The sequence below is a fragment of the Gekko japonicus genome, unplaced genomic scaffold (assembly GCF_001447785.1).
Source record: "Gekko japonicus isolate JY-2015 unplaced genomic scaffold, Gekko_japonicus_V1.1 scaffold813, whole genome shotgun sequence".
Classification (NCBI taxonomy): domain Eukaryota; kingdom Metazoa; phylum Chordata; class Lepidosauria; order Squamata; family Gekkonidae; genus Gekko; species Gekko japonicus.
The window spans coordinates 486002-503331 of NW_015160860.1; the positions used below are offsets into that span (position 1 = coordinate 486002).

The window sequence follows — 17330 nt, forward strand, 5'->3', positions numbered from 1 at the left end:
CAGCAGGATGCAAATGACTCCCTTTTTTTTAATGAGAGTTCTTCAAATCCCGTAGCAAAGGGAAAAGGGCCTTAGGGTACTCATTTTGCAGAGTTTGACACCAGTAGTTAACTTTACACAAGGGAGTAGTCCTACTTAAGTCACAAAGATGCTTTATATACATAAAATTAAAACCTCTATGTGTAAGCCTTTTGTAACACAGTGGCTTAAGTTATTTATTATGTTTAAGGCATTTTAGTTCATTTAATGCTAATCTGCATAATGAATATATAAAAGCTCCTTAAGCAGAGAAATTGCTTTCTCCTTTGTTGCCAGTATTCTATCCCTGGTATTGTTAAATCACTCACTATGCCAATTTTTGGGGGGGGGGAGGGGATAAGTAAGAAATAGCCGGAAACATTCAACTAGGTATTATAAAATATTAAACAATTTCAATCTGAGCAAATTCCTAAATAATCCCCCCCCCAAGCAATCATTCCTAATTTCCCAGTCTTCTTTCAGATTTAGTACACATCTGGGGACGGAGGATTCCTTTTCGCTCACTAGCTCCCATCCTATTAACTATCAGAGCCATCTTGTTCTTTCATTTGCTGCACTTGGGAATAAAGAAGTGGTACTTACAGATTTCCTGCTGTAGTACCTTTCCATCTCATTATAAATGAGATAAACTGCCGGCACCGCCTAGGCAATGGCATGGTAGATGAACAAAGACAATCTACAATACCCATGTTAGCAAGCAAGCTCACACACCCTGCGCAGAATAGAACAAGAGCCACACAAGCTCCATTAACACCACCACAAACCATACACTCCAAAAGGAACCCAAAGCTTTACAGTCCTTGATTTTTTTCCTCCCCCTCTCCGGTAATTTTATTTGTATGATTCATATGTAATTCGACATGAGTTGAATTAACCAGGAGTCCCTTTAAAAAGCCCTCCAAGACTGACCTCCATATGTCATATTGCAGTAAACAAAGAGATGAGGATAATTTCATTTAGTTTTTGTGCAGCAGGAGGAGGAGGAGGCAACGGCAGCGGCCAAAGCATGTATTTTGCATACAGTCCCTATCAAGGTAGCTTTTCAGACAGGGCTTTGCCTACTTGAAGAACTGCAAGTTACAGCCATAAATGTATGCTTTTTAAAAAAGTAACTTTAAAATAATATCAGTATGATAAACCAAATAAGGTTGGTAAAAAGGCTCACATATCGAAAGAAAACCAAGTCTCTTGATAGGCTGGGGGTGGCACATCTGTCATTTTATAAATATGCACATCAATATTTTTACTGACAGAATTAGTTTTATTTCTGTAAGGCAGGCAAATCAGAAGAGTGGCTGTCCTTTGCTAATGTCACAAAAACAAAAAATAATTGTTTCAGAAGTGGGGACTATTTTTATCTGTGGAATGGGACAAAGCACGAGACTTCTCACTGGAAGAAAAACTGCTGAATCTTTTCATCTCAGACACAGTTCAAAAAGAATAATTTCTATCAAAACATTTTGTGCGCACAGCTTCCCGTGGGGTACACAGCACACTTCTTTCAATAACTGCATATTCCCCCTCAACACACTCTGAACATGCACACAGAAACCAAAGAGCATTTCAGAAGACAGCCATATCAGTCTGCAGAAGCAGAGATAGATTCAAGTCCACTAGTAGCTTAGACACCGACAAGACTTTTGGGGTATAATATTTGAGGAATCGGAGCTCTCCTCAGCTAACAAAAGGAGCTCTGACTCTCGAAACATTATACCCTGAAAGTTTTGTTGGTCTCTAAGACAGGGTTACCAAAATTTGAAAAGCAGAAAAGAGGACATATTTCCTGATGACTACTTCAAACAAGTGATCACTATGACAAATCTCACTTTTTAAATACCCCTAGTATTTAAACTGTGATAACTGCTAGTAACTAAAAATATTAATAACCTTCCAACCCCAAAAGAGGATGGACACACACAAAAAGAGGACATGTCCACTAAAAGGAGGACATCTGGTAACCCTACTCTAAGGTGCTACTGGGCTTGAATCTAGCTCCTCGGAGAAATCAAAGAGATTGATCAAATGTTTTGCTTTGGATGTGTATTTGATGTCTATTCCTGACGGAAGCCCACCTAGATGAAACTGGACTGTTATAGGGTTGCCAGCCTTCAGGTGGCGGCTGAAGATCAGGTCACCTGGAGAAAGTGGTGGCTTTGGAAGGTGAATTCTATGGCGTTATACCCCACTGAAGTCCCAGCCCTCCCCAAACCACACCATCCTCAGGTTTCACCCCCCAAAATCTCCAGGTATTTCTCAACCCAGAGATAGAGGTGTGTGGTTTCTTGAGATGCTCATGCACAGGGCACATGAATAGAAGTAATAGTTATTGTTAGTCTCAAACCACAGAAAACTATGGAAAATCTGGTTTTGCAAAACAGAATTTTCTACTGGATAAAGTAATGTTAGAAAACATCCACGCTTGAATCTTCAGGAAAGGAACCGTCAACCACTGCAGTTTATGACCAATTTCTAGTGGTCAAACAATTTTTATGCAGGGTAAAAACTTCCATCTGCCAACCTCTAAAAAGCTGACTTTTACAGAAGATACAAATTTACCCATATTCAGCTTGATTTGATTACACATTGCCTGGTCAAGAAACAAGTTCCCCTGAGACCACTGGAAGTTACTTCCTGGGATCTGTTCTTAGATCAACAGCCATAGATTTATTCTTTCCAAGAGAATATATATTTTGCTGCACATTCTGTGTAGTTTATAATATTTTCTTCTGTTGTTTAACTTCATCCAGAGGCCAATTACATAAGTAGGTCACTAAAAAAAAAGTTGGCAGAAAGTTAAGGGAAACTATACATCCCATTTTGCTTGCATCAAAGCCAATGATTATCTTAAGAATAAGCAGACAGTGGCTCCAGATGTTACAATGAAGTAGCTTGTGAATGTTTTTGGGCTTCTGATGCGATGTTCCAAAGAGGTCATTTATGCTAATTTTGCCCAAAGATATGTGATTGTTACGCTTGCACTTAGTGATGGTGTACTAGTTCTACATGCCAGAAAATGGGTTAGATCCAACCAGTATTCCCATGGTGAAAAAGGGAAGGACCCACTCTGATCAACAAAAAGGCTATGTTAGGGATCATAGGACCTCCATGGACAAAAGCCATGTTGGATGGGGGCTGTAAAAGGGACAGCTATTGATCAATACTGGATCCAACCCAGAATTAAACACATCTGTGCAAGTCAGTTATGGGTATCTGCTGTATCTAAATACCATCCCAGATCAATCCTGAAGACAGTTGCAGACAGACCAATGGATAGCAAAGAGCTTTCATAAGGGCAGTGCCAAAGGTAGGTCTTGAACATTCTCAATAAACAAGCCAAAGGAATGGACATTCCAAAGATCCATGACAGTGACTGAAAAGACCCTGCATCTTGTGGAGGCCAATCTGGCTTCAAACAAATTGAAATCTGAAGCAGGACCTTGCTGGCTGACCTTAACATTAAAGGACATTGATGTGGCAGGAAGCATTGCCGGAGATAACCAGATGGTTTAAGACTTTACATGTTAAATCGTACCATCCTAAGCAGAGTTCTAGCCCATAAAGTCAATAGACTTAGAAGGGTGCAACACTGCTTAGGATGGCGATAACTAGCATCTTGAACTGGGCTTACGAGTGCAATGGAGGCTGACATGATTGTTTCATCAGCATGACTATGCTGACTTCTGTAAACCATCTTACACGTCCTTACAGAGATCGCCAATGGTATTATGCCCACTGTGATTATGGGAGGGCTTCCACAAAATACTCGTTACCAGCTTTTGTGTCAATCCTATTCACCAGGTGCGACATGACCACAACCGTGAGCGATATCCCACAGGCACTTTGCTCTGTTGTGCATAAAGAGAAGCAGAATCGCACCTCCCTCTCCATCCCCAAACATCTGCACATACAGATGCACATATTTTGGGAGACTTTCAGAAATACAAGTGTACCTGTTAGCAGGGATGCTGACCACAAGAATGCTACTCATTTGTACCTAGAAGAAGAGATTGGATTTATACCCCGCCCTTCACTACCCAAAATAGTCTGAGTGGCTTACAAACTCCTTTCCCTCCCCACAACAGACACCCTGTGAGGTAGGTGGGGCTGAGAGAACTCTGACAGAAACTGCTCTTTTTCAAGAACAGCTGTGCCAGAACTATGGCTTGCCCAAGGTCATCCAGCAGGTGCAAGTGGAGTAGTGGGGAATCAAACCTGGTTCTCCCAGATTAGAGTCCGCACACTTAGCCACTACACTAAACTGGCTCTCCAAACCTACATAGGGCTCCTTGAAGACATTTGCCGGTGGGGCCAGTGGACAATTTAGTTCCTCCTAATGCATGTAGAAGATACATCTTTTGAACTATTGATGAGCTCCAGCAGTAGACGTGCATGAACCACTAATGTGGTTGCATCAAGTCTATGCAGAGAGAAATCTACTCTGCTGGCCTGAAATCATATGAGTGCTCAGCAAATATTCAAATCTTCTGTTTCAGACGGTTACATTTATTACTGGTACAATGGGGTCAAGTAAGACATCTCTCTACCACCCCCACCCCAGACACACACCTCAGCCATACAGTTTATTATTTGCATGCTTACCTAGCACAAACACCAACTGCCCGCAAGTGAGAAGTTTAATGGAAAATGCATCCGAGTGTCTTCTGCTCATAGTACTGAATACCCAACTCAGTCTCAGTTGTGAAATGGCAGCTGGCAGCACCATGTGGTGTTTCCTTACCAAGTAAATATGAATGGAGCACTTTGGCAGCAGCCTGAGTAAAACCAACATAAAATAACCCCTCTCAGCCTACAATGGACCCTTCTGAAGGGGAAGACTTAAACCACAACTGGATTGATATATAGGGCTGCCAGATCCCCTGGAGGAGGCGGGGATTCCCCACCACCAGCCCCTGTCCCCCAGCTGCTGATCAACTGGCCAGCTGGGGGACTTACCTGGAGAAAGAGAAGTTACTTCATTCACCAGCGACGTCCAGGAGATGCTCTGAAATTTGGGCAAAGACTCTATGGTAGAAGCTGGTTTTACCATAGAGTTTTTTGCCCAAATACCAGAGCACCACCTGGACATCGCTGGTGTGATGTCACTTCCTATGCAATGCCAGTGATGAGGCCTGGGCCCTTCTCCAAGTAAGTCCCCCCATCCCCCACCGGATGCCAGGAGGGACCTGGCAACCCTACCAATATAGCAAAGGACAGCAAAATCAACACAAAAGACACAAAGAGCCTAGAGTCTCCTGGAATCTGGATGGCAGATTTGTGGTTTTAAACTATGGCTCATTTAGGAATCTGAACTGGCAGACTATTGATTACATTTGTATTTACAATGGACTTTGCACTATCACAAATTCATATATATATATATATATTATTCTATAATATCTATCCTGCAAATGTGCTCACACCCACCACACTAAGACCATCACTTCAATTACTCATCGGAAGAATGGAAGTCAATTCATTTAGCAATTTCACTCCTGACTGTGTGAATAAATGAGTGGTAAAGAGTATGTAATTTGTATTAAGTAACCTTGTGAATTCCCCCTCAGGCTTCTGTTGAACCACAAAATATCAGCAAGATTTCCCCACAGATCTGGGTTAGACAGTCATAATCCCTGCCATGCTATGCCGAATACAAACGCCTGACACTGAATTAATCATTTAGAAAAATGTCTCTAACTTCATCTTTGAACATTTTTCTTGATTATCTTCTTTAGTCTCTCTGTAATTTTTATACCAAGTGGCATCCATTTAGCCTCTCGACTTATGCATGACACGCTGGGTAATTTAAGTACATATTTTAGATTAAATTAATCTCAACAAGATTTGTCTGTTCTTTCGTTTGCCAGAAAGTCAGGGTCTGAGCTTCAAAAACCGGAAATGGTCCATTAATTTCAACAAAAAGGGAACAACTGCAAAATCCTACCATCACATAAGGATACCTGAGCTGCGAGTAAAAACTCTCGCAGCTCTAAGAACTTTAATTGGTTAAAAAAAAATTGGGAAGTCGGGAAGAAATTGCTTCTGCTTCCCTGTCTTGGGTCCTGATCAGTGGAGACAAGTTCTCCTGTGTTTCCTGCTTCCCACTCCTCCTTCATGGGGGAACAACAAACATACTAAGAGAAAGAGCTTCCATGAAAGCAATCATTCATTTGCCAACATATCCTAAACCATACCTAGTTCTGGATCGATTTTAGAAACGGCCTCGTTTTTTGCTGACGCCCCTTCACTGCACTCTGTTTCTGGTTATGATCCGCCTAGTTTTGCCTCCAGAGCTTTAGCCCAGAGCGGTGCAGAAATAAGCTTAACTGCTTTTAAAACTGGGAAATGGACAGTTAGCTAAACAGAGCTGCCAAACTGCAGCAGGAGCTTGGCGAAGGGACAAAGGAGAAAGAACAGTTTTGCAAACATTCGAATCGTCCAAGTACTAGATCCCACTCAGCTGATTTGCAGGGGATGGTAAAAGGCATCTGGTTCCTTGTTTCTTTTAGTGGCCCACACCCCATGATTCATCACCCTTCCCTCTGTCTTCCTGATGGCTATATCATCCTGCTCCAGGGGAAAAACATGGGAAAGCACTAACCACGGTTTCCCCAGAAACACAATCACTGTACCCTGTTTTTATGTTCTGTGTCTGCAACTGCAGGCTGTAAAGTAATCTGCATCAGAACGTTGCAGCAAAAGATGCCAAAATAAATTACTGGCTTCATGTGGATAACCAAACAACTGGTTTTTTTTCTTTTTTTTTTGGTTGTGCTCCTGATTATTATTCTGGTATACAAGGAGCTGCGGTGGCTCAAGTGGTTAAGACGCTGAACTGCAGGCTGAGGAAGGTCGGTAGTTCAGCAGTTCGAGACCCCAGTGCCGCATGATGGAGTGAGCTCCCGTCTCTAGTTCCAGCTCCTGCCAACCTAGCAGTTCGAAAGCAAGAAATTGCAAGTAGATAAATAGGTACCACTTCAGTGGGAAGGTAACAGCGTTCCGTGTGCCTTGGTGTTTAGTCATGCCGGCCACATGACCACGGAAACGTCTTCGGACAGCGCTGGCTCTTAGGCTTTGAAACGGAGATGAGCACCGCAACCTTAGAGTTGGATTCGACTGGCTTTCGAGCAAGGGAACCTTTACCTTTTATACGTATGTATAAAACAGTGCCAATACGCTCTGAATGACAGCAGCTCTCCAGAACTCTTTAACAACCTTTGCTACCTGGCACTTTAAAATGGGGATGCCAGGGATTGAATCTCTGCATGCAAAGATGTTCTACCACACAGCCACACCTACCAATGACAGATTCATACTGGTTGGTTTTGAATCACCAGCCCATGATGTGTTTGGTGCTTTAACAACCCTCAGAATCTTTGGACTCATGCACGCTTCATAAACTTCCTGGTCGGTTACAAACCACAGTTTGCTGTTGAGTGTCAGTTTGATGTAATGGTTAAGAGCTGCGGACTCTAATATGGGGAACCGGGTTTGATTCTCCACTCCTCCACATGCAGCCAGCTGGGTGACCTTGGGTCAGTCACAGTTCTCTCAGACCTGTTCTCTCAGAGCTCTCTCAGCCATACCAACCTCACAAGGTGTCTGCTGTGGGGAGGGGAAGGGAAGGAGATTGTAAGCTGCTCTGAGACTCCGAGTGAAGGGTGGGGCATAATTCCAATATCTTCTTCTTCTTCTTGTGACATCTAAAGCCATGGTTAAACCATGGTTTACCAACTCTGTCCAGTTGGGAACCTTCAGCAAACCTGTGGTTTGCTACAAGATTGAAGACTTCAATTTATAAGCCATGCACAAAGGAAAGAGGAACAACATGAGAGCAAAACCTCCAGAGGCTTATTCTCTGATGTACCAAATCATGATTTGTTTGGCTGTCTAAAAGCAGACATTGCCTTCCATCAATAACAGCTATTTGCTATACTTGCAGGCCCTACTTTTGGGACAGGACAGTGATGCCAGCTGCGCCCCACATTGTATGTTCCTTTGTGGCAAGTACTATGATTCATAAACACAACGATATCATTATCATCAATTATATTTTATATAATATATCAGAGTGAGTAATACAGTTACACAGACACTTGGGCAACTGAAGATGGGGAATATGAGAAGGAGGCTGCTTGACTTGGCATACTAATGTCTTTTTAGTTAGTTTGTTTAAAGAAAGCAGAGGCTTCACTGGTTTCACCTGGGGATTATAGACTCCCAGGCAATCTGAAATCAGACCTCACTGCACCTGTAGGCACCACCAGACTATCAGGCCTGGCCTTCTGTCAAAGCATCCCAACTGTAAGCGGCCTTTTTCCTGAAGTATTATAATAGGTCTAGTGGCATTTCCAAGGCACCAAGCTGAAGGGATAGTGAATTCTATAACCCCTAAAGAATGCATAATCCTCCCGGAAATGTAATGTCTATTATACCTCATTGCCATAATGAAATAATTATACAAAAATGAAGAAAATGAGTCCTACTTATGGATTTACTCAGAGGGATTACTGACACAGATACGATAAAGCTGACAGTCTACCATGAAGTTCCATTTGTGTCCATAACTCTCAAGTCATAATTAAAACGGTGCCATTTATGTCACAGTTGGTCTACTGTAGAGAATTAATCCCCATGGCATTAGATAACTGAAATATTTCATCCTCAGAACCTGCTATTTGAGCACAGACATTTTTATGATATACTTTTCCATCAGGGCCTACTGGCAACAGTCTCTAGTTTCATCATGGCAGTTTTCACTCAAATAAAAACAAAATTCAGTGGTAAATTTCCCTCAGAAAGTCACAGACCAGAGAAGTAAACCCTTCAGCTCTGACACCAAACCAAAAGGAAATACTTTGAACATCATCTGTTTAGTACTGTTTTATATGGTTTTACCGGCAAATGGTGCCACTACTGTAAGCCACCCTGAGCCCGCTCGCGGGGAGGGCAGGGTATAAATTGAATAAAATAAAATAAAAATAAATAAAATTTACAAATCTACAAGTGGCATTTTTTCATATTCCACATTTTATTTCATCAACTTTCTGACTGCATGTTTTAGTTATGCTGCAATGGCTCAAGCAGTACTTAATTTATTTACAAATGAATTTACCAGAAATAATCAGAATCAATGTAAGTTTGAAAGAGCTGTTTAGTTTTGGTCCTATTTTTTAAAAATAGTCATATTACATTTTCTGACTTCCGAAGTTATTTTAAATGTTGCCAAGGCTTCGCTGCCATTACGCAGCACGGAAGCTGAAAATTTCACAGATCTTTGCTCTAACTTCCATCACGTCTGTTGTGAACAAGGCACCATAAAAGGTGAGCAAAGCAACACTGCTACAACCCATGCACATTTTCCTGCAATCCATGCATAAATAGGAGTGCAACTATTAATGAAATCAGCGGACTCACTACCAAGTAAGTCCTGGGCTCCCTATCTCTGCAGTTTTATGAACAAAACACACTCAGCTGTTTACCGAGCGCTTTACCACTCAGCTCTTTACTGAGGAATGGTCTTGTTCTTTAAACCCCAGCAGGTGAAAATTATAACCTCTCTTTCATGAACAGAAAAGCAGTATGTAAGCACATTAATAAATAAATGGAAAAATAACTGGTGAATTAATGTTATCAAGTTATTTTAATTATTAAAATCTGACTTCAAGCTATTTGCACCCATTTGTTGTATTTGCTTACCTCTGATATAAAAATGACTTTATATATGTAAAGTAACTGTAATATAAACAATTATTATTTAATCAGCCCTGATTGGTAGATCTTAGAAGGGCAACAGCATAATGCTACAGAAATACATGAATGTGTGTTTGTTGGGGGCCACACACTTGAGACCAGTATGTTAGACAAGTTAACTGTCATCTTATTTGACTCGATTTATGGAATACACTGATGCCAATTCTTATCATTTAACAGGCTTTCCCCCTCCTTCCAAACACTGTCTGGAAACAGATTAGGATACTTTATGCTTTCCATAAATTGCATCACCAGCATCACTATCATAATTGCTCAGCCCTCATCAGTTCTATTAAAACCCAGAAAGAACAAACAATGACAAAAAAAGACAGGATCTAAAGCAGTAGGGAGGTGGTTAATAATAAGCAGCCATGAAAATACTTTAAAAAGAGAACAATACAAATCCCTTAAGCTTCTTACTTGATTGAATACAATGAATAAATTAAGAAATGGCAAGCAGAGTGAAAGAGAGGAAACTAACGCCATTGTTCACTTACATATGATGTAATAATCTTTGTTTTTCTGAAATTCCAGGCCCCAGAGGTTAGGGCTGAATTCTTGAAACTTGATAGTAAACTTAACATCTTGATCAGGCTTGGCACAGTTAAGTAGAGGTGTGTTGTCCTTTTTAACAATGCAGCTATCTGCTTGGTCTTTCTCAACCATGTAGACCTTATAATATTCATACTGGCCAACAGTTTTAGAGTCCACCTTTGGGCATATAATATCCAGTTTGTCTCCTATCTTTGGATACAGTACCAGTCCTTGTCCAGGAAGGAATCTAAAAGAATAAGGAGAAAACAACAATAAGATATTTGATTTTTAAAAATCAGAAATATGTTGCTTAAAGGGTAGGATGGGGAGAAATGAACAAATGCAGTAACCAAAACAAACCATGAGCATGCAAAAACTCTTTCTTCCTCCCAACAGGAAGGCTTTTCCCTGTGGTATCACAGCAGCTGTCCGTCAGGGAATCTTAGTACTGATCTTGGGATCAGTGTGGTGTACGGGTTAGAACACTGGACTAGGAACAAGGATATCTGAGTCAAATCCCTGCTCTTATCAAGAAGCTCGCTGGGTGACCTCAGACCAGTTGCTTCCTTCTGGCCTAATATAACAAACAGATCTGTCATGAGGAGAATCATGTACAAGGCTCTGAGCTTTCTGGAAGAAGGGTGGCATTAACGTATCAATAATACGCAGTTCTTGACTATTTTCACACAGAGCCATTTTAAAATTTAAAAAAGGAGTGAATGGGCAAATAGACAAATGTTATTTGAAGTGGGGGATTTTCACTGAAGGATAGCATTGCCTGTGCCACCTTTTTGTTTTCATTTTAAAAGTGCAGATGCTCATACGTGATATAAGAACCCGTTTTAGGAAGGGCTTTTTAAAAGATCCTCCCATTTATGTAGCCATGCATGAGATAGGGTATATGGGCATGTCACGGGCACTGCTGTAGAACAGCTGCCTGTTTGAATGCAACTCCAACTACCAAGAGGCTCTAGCTATTGGTATTTCCTTTCTGTACCTACCATAAGGACTGGCTAGGAACCAACAGCGGCTACAGCTTCCAAGCACTGGCTATCCATCCAATCTCCTTTTGCGCACAATGTCTAATTCTGCTCACTAAACCTGTGGTAAACCTTCAACTTGTTCTCTATTCCTCTTTTAAAAAGGCAGGCACAAGAGAGAAATGTTGTCTTATTTAACACAAGGGTAATTCTATGTTAACCAGAACATGTAGAACTTTTCCTTGGTGTCTGGTAAAACACTTGGCCTACCCATGGCTGAATGAAAAGGGAGATCTCTGGTGGGTATCAGAAAAGATTTCCTAGGTTGCACAGACACACACGAGAGAAGAATCTTCATAGCTTTGCCAAGGAAGAAAATCTAACTCAGAGAAATGTGCAACTGGCTATAGTCTAGAGAGAGAGAAAAATACATGGCAATGTCATCATAATCTAATATTGAAATCAGAACCAACATTCCATATGTGGGAAAACCAGCAGCAACATAAACTGGGTGGTTCAGAATGTGTTGGGCCAACCAAACAGCATTAATTAATTAATTAATAACATTTATTAGGTGTCTTTGTCCCTTGCAGAAATCAAGGCACCTTGCAATACTAGTAAAACGTGATAAAAAACACAACAAAAACAACTATTAAAAACCCATAAAGTCACAGTTTAAAAACTGCCCAATAATAAAAGCTATATCAGTCAAATGCAGTCCTAAATAAAACTGTCTTTAATGGCCTCGTGGAGATTAACCGTGAGGCGGCCCGGGGCACCTCCTTGGGAAGGCTGTTCTATGTTTGTGGGGCTGCCATGGAAAAGGCCCTCTTGTGTACCAACCAAACAAGTACCTTTAATTGGCGGGACAGTCAAGGCGGCACCTCCCCATGATGTTAATTCCTGGGAAGGAACTTACGAGAATTTCCATATCACCCCAGTTTGCCCAGCGATATTCCACTGACATTAGTGCAAAAAAAACTGCAACATCTCTAGTCACTACATCACATCCATCCCCTACTTTTTAATTTCAAAAACAAACCCCATTTGTTCAGCTGCAAGTCACTGCAAACTAAAGCCTTCTATTGACCCTAGAAAGCCCAGACTGCCATTAAGCATATACTCATTTTGTTACTGTCTGGTATCAAAGAGACCACTGAAATATTTCTGATTACTTAGGAGCTGGCCACTCATCAGTCAAGCACCTGACCTTATTTTAATGCCGTGCCTTTAACAAAATAAATGTTTTAAAATGACAATAATTGCTTGTAGTATCGATTCAACCGCAGAACGAAGACTTGTGCACTTGTAAGTAACAAAGGCCGCTGTATTTTCAGCTAATCACCATCCCCCCCCAAAAAACATGCATGTGTTCCAATTAATGCCTGGAAGCTAGTCTTTAGAACCACTAATACAATACCCCACCTAATACCTATAGCTGAAAGCCTCCCTTTCCTCATTCTAAATCTTTCTCACCAGCCATACTGCTTCAAAGATCTTCTTTAATAGAAAATGTCTCTGTAGACTGAACCAATGGTTTCCTAATGAACAGCCCTATCCAACAGCTAGCTTTAAAATTCAAACATCCTCATTCTCTGTGTCAGAGACAGACAGAGAAGCCCAAGCTCATTTAGATCTGTGGTGAGCTGAAGCAAACAAAAAAGCTTTGCAACAGAGCTCTAGGCCCTCATCCTATATTTGATTAAAGATGTCCTCACCAACTACCCCCCAGCCTGTACCTAGGGGGAAGGATCTGGTGGGTAGGTTGAATGAAGTCCTAAAGATCAGCCTGTGATAGGTCTCAGCATGCCTAAAAATGTTTATGACAACCTCAAATCTTCAGTAGTGACAGCTTAATCCAAAAACAATCCGAACATGAGATCTGTCCTAAAAAGGTTGATAATCCCTGACTGAAAAGCTGCATTTAGAAATCATGAACCAACAAGACCTACATCTTCCAGGGGGTACAGCAGAATTTGGAGGCAATCTTCCCCACAAATATGTCATATCCCCACTGCTCAATCCTCATCTTAGACTTTAATTCTCAGCTTCAACCTCCCCGTGATACCCACTGGAATGTGGAGTGCCGCAGGGAGAGATCCTCTCGCCAATGCTATTTAACATCTATATGCGCCCCCCACCCAGTTGGTCTAGAGGCATGGGCTGGGTTGCCATCAATATGCAGATGACACCCAGCTCTATCTGTTATTGGAAGGCCATCTGTTCTCTGTCTGATAATCTGGCGGAGGCTTTGGAGGCTGTGGCTGGATGGTTGCGGCAGAGCCAGGTGAAGTTAAATCCATCAAAGACAGAGGTCCTGTACCTGAGTCAGAAGGGAGGGGATATGGGTATCGGGCTCCCCACGCTGGAAGGGGCACCTTTGGAACCAGCCCAGAAGGTGAGGAGCCTGGGAGTGACGCTGGATGCCTCTCTTTCTGTGGAGGCCCAGATGACTGCAGCCACCCGATCTGCCTTTTTCCATTTTCGGCAGATTAGGTTGCTGAAACCCTCTCTCTCCCCCCAAGACTTGGCTACAGTGACCCATGCAATGGTCACTTCCAGGCTTGACTACTGTAATTTGCTCTACGCAGGCTTACCCTTGAGGCTGACCCGGAAATTACAGCTGGTGCAAAATGTATCAGCGCGCCTGCTAACGGCGATGCCTATGCGGGCTCACATTTGGCAGGTACTCCGCCAATTGTACTGGTTACCAGTAGAGTTCTGGATCCATTTCAAGGTGTTGGTAATAACCTTTAAAGCCTTACGCAGCCTGGGACCAACATACCTGAGGGATCGCCCTGAAGAGCACTACGCTTGATAGATCATCACCTCCTGGTAGTTCCTGGGCTGAAAGACATCTGTCTTGCCTCGGCCAGGGCCTTTTCTGCCCTGGCCCCTGCCTGGTGGAACATGCTCCCCATTGAGATCAGGGCCCTGCAGAATCTACTTCAATTCCGCAAGGCCTGCGAGACAGAGCTGTTCCTCCAGGCCTTTGGCTGAGGCAGCGGACGTTCATACATGGACTCCCTGAGATGTTTGTCACCCTGTTATTCTTTCATCTATGTAACAACCACTGGCTATGGCCAGGAACCTCCCACAACCAAAACTTTCTATGCTATCAGCTGTGACCACCATTTCAACATTTTAATATTTTGATATTTATGATGGTGTTTTAAATTTCAAGTTTTATTGTACGAATACATTTGTATAAATGAAATGTTGTTACCCGCCCTGAGCCCACTTCTGGGAAGGGAAGGCTATAAATGTGAAGAAATAAATAAAATAAATAAATACAATAAAATTTTAAAATCTAGCCTTTTTTGTTACAGAGGGGAAAGAAAGTGTGGGGGTTTTTCCCCTGGATTGCCTGGAATGAGTGTGGGGTGGGAAAGAAGCGAGATACAGGAGTTGGATCAGTTAAACACTTACTGACTACACTGATTTTCCTCTGCCCTTTTCCTCTCTCTGTTTCTTTCTTGTTTGTTTCTGTTGTGTACTTCCTCTTTAACAGGCTACCACCTTGAGTGAGATTAGGACGACATACAATTCCACTTTTGTGAACTGGTATCAGTGGTGAAGGACCTGCAGAAACTCTTCAAACTCAGGCCAGCACAAGAACCAGGAAAAGTCTCCCTTAAGTATTTATAACTCCCTCCCCATTAAGGTGTCTACTCTAGATTGTCCCATGTCAAAAAAACAACAACAAACCACTGAGTTAAACAAAGCGTGAGGTTTTGGTTGCTGCACTAGACAATAGTTTGTCTTTTGGTTTTATTTACATCCATAGTCACAAAGGAGAATATTGGACATAAAAGTCAAGATTGTTTACAGTCTTTTTAGGTTCTGTCTTGTGTTTACACCAGTAAATTTGCCTCACAGATTGGGGGGGAGAGGGAGCAACTACCAACCTTTTGTCCTTGTCCTTCCTTCCCAAAACAAGCAAACAAACAAAAAAACACCCTTGGATTAAGACTAAAGGGCAGAAGGGACAAATCTATTACTCTGCTTCATTTATATGCCACCTTTCACTCCTGATAAGGACCCAAAGTGGCTTAGATCATTCTCCTCTCTTCCACCTTATCCTCGTAAGAACCCTGTGAGGTAGGCGGGCCTAAGACTGTGTGTCTGGGCCAAGGTCACCCAGTAAGCTTCCATGGCAGAGCGGGGATTCTCCCAAAACCTAGTCTGACATTCTCAACATGACACCACACTGCTCAGGCAGGTCTAAGCTCCAGAACCAGGCTTACCAAGTACTTACCGTGATTCGGCAGGGGACACATACGTTGTCCCAGGAACATTCCCGAGCAAACAGACGCGCCGCACCATGCCGTCACCAGGAAGTGACGCTGGGCGACGCTCTGGCAATGGGGCTGGAAACCCGATGGTACCATCAAGTTTTCAGCCCCATTGCCAGATGGTCACCCAGCCTCACTTCCTGGCGATGGCATGGTGCGTTACAGGGAGGAATGTTCCGGCCGGGGAGCATGTGTCCCCCGCCGGATCGCAGTAAGTACTTGGGAATCCTATCCAGAACCTCTCTCATAGAAAAAGGCCAAAAGGGCACAATAAGCCAAAAGTCTGAAGCCTTACCACCTCTGACTACAGAAAAGCAAGGTATTTGGGAAGATCTTAATGTATCTGAGCCAAGAATAATCCTTTCTCTGAAATGCTGAGGCTGCAAATACTTTGCAAAAGCGTACCATACAGTAACTACACACATCTATTTGCATGGTTTTCGGAGATAATTTCCTAGGTTGCAAGAAGTGATTTGCAGGCAAATGTAGTTTAGGAATTTCCCTTTTAAGTGATTAAATCATTGGTTAATTGCTCTCTCTCCCCGCCCCAGACTTTCCCAGTATGATTTTGAATCTTACATCCCCAGTCTTATGCTATACAACATCTCTTGAGAAAAGAATGTAGGTACACTAATTAAATCAACAAAGGACTCATAATGTGATTATAAAGCTTATCATTTTCCCCAGGATATTTGACTGTGTGCCATATTGCTGAGATACTGTTTCTTTCAAGACTGGTATGAATGCCTGCTTCAGGTATGTGCAAACTGAAGATGGGAGGCAGCAATTGGTACTAATGGCTATGTTTACCCAAGCTGGAGATTTGAAGTATCACATCCACTTTTGGGAAGGTCCCTTTCTTTGGTGCCTTCTGAATTAAGTAATGAACTAGATGACCCTGGAGGTCCCTTCCAACTCTATGATTCTATGATCTACAAGGCTGAAGCTTAAAGGGAAAAGATTTGGGCATCAAGGGTCCCTGCCACACGGCAGGGAAAACACTGGCCAAAGTGCGGCTTTTAAAAGCCGCATCAAAAAAGAGACGCCGCGGCGGGATCCCACGATCACGAGCCGCGGCGTCGTTGCTCCCCAGCAAGATCAGATGCCGGGAAGGAAGAGACGATTGGGAGGGGGAGGCTGCCGAACTGCGCATGCTCGATGCGGTGCGGTGCTTTCGGAACCGATGCGGCCTTTCGGAAAGAACCACCTAGGAAGGTGGTTCTTTTTTGCTGCGGGGTTTGGCCGGGAGGGGCGGATTGGGAACGGGCTGGGAATGAGCGCAGCACAATTCCCAGATGTTGCTGTGGGATCACGCCTGTTTGCTGCGGCCCCGATCCGTCCCTCTCCCAGCCCAAAACCTCTCGTGTGAACAGGGCCAAGATTTGTAAAGTTTTGGTTCAGAGTATAATGTCAAACCATCATTTGCCGCTATGTGAACAAACCTAGGATACTGTCAAATTTGCCCTATCCCTCCTTCAGTCTTTTTTCAAGATAATGATTTGCAGGCTTGTAGAAAACCATTGCTTGCTGTTAAATCCAAACTGGCAATTCTGCCTTGCCCTTAGTACTCGTTTGTTCTCAGTTTAGAATCTTGGTCTGCAGAGTAAGCTCAAGCCATCTTGCCAGTTCACATGCAATGGCACATTATAGTTTGTCTCTGACTTGGGGAAGAATTAAGGCAACGCACAAGGGGAGAAGAGAAAGCCTGAGTTTGAGGATCTGTCAAGCTACT

General features: G+C 42.6%; 1 protein-coding gene across 1 annotated transcript in view; it reads right to left on the reverse strand.

Moving 5' to 3' along the window:
• Positions 1-15629, reverse strand: part of EFNB2 (ephrin-B2) — a 37703-nt gene extending 22074 nt beyond the window's left edge. Inside the window, exons 1-2 of the mRNA XM_015421844.1 lie at positions 15562-15629; positions 10287-10570 (exon numbers count right to left, since the gene is read on the reverse strand). Of these exons, the coding sequence (XP_015277330.1) occupies positions 10287-10570; positions 15562-15629 (352 nt within the window). The remainder of the gene's footprint in view (positions 1-10286; positions 10571-15561) is intronic.
• Positions 15630-17330: the final 1701 nt, after the last annotated feature.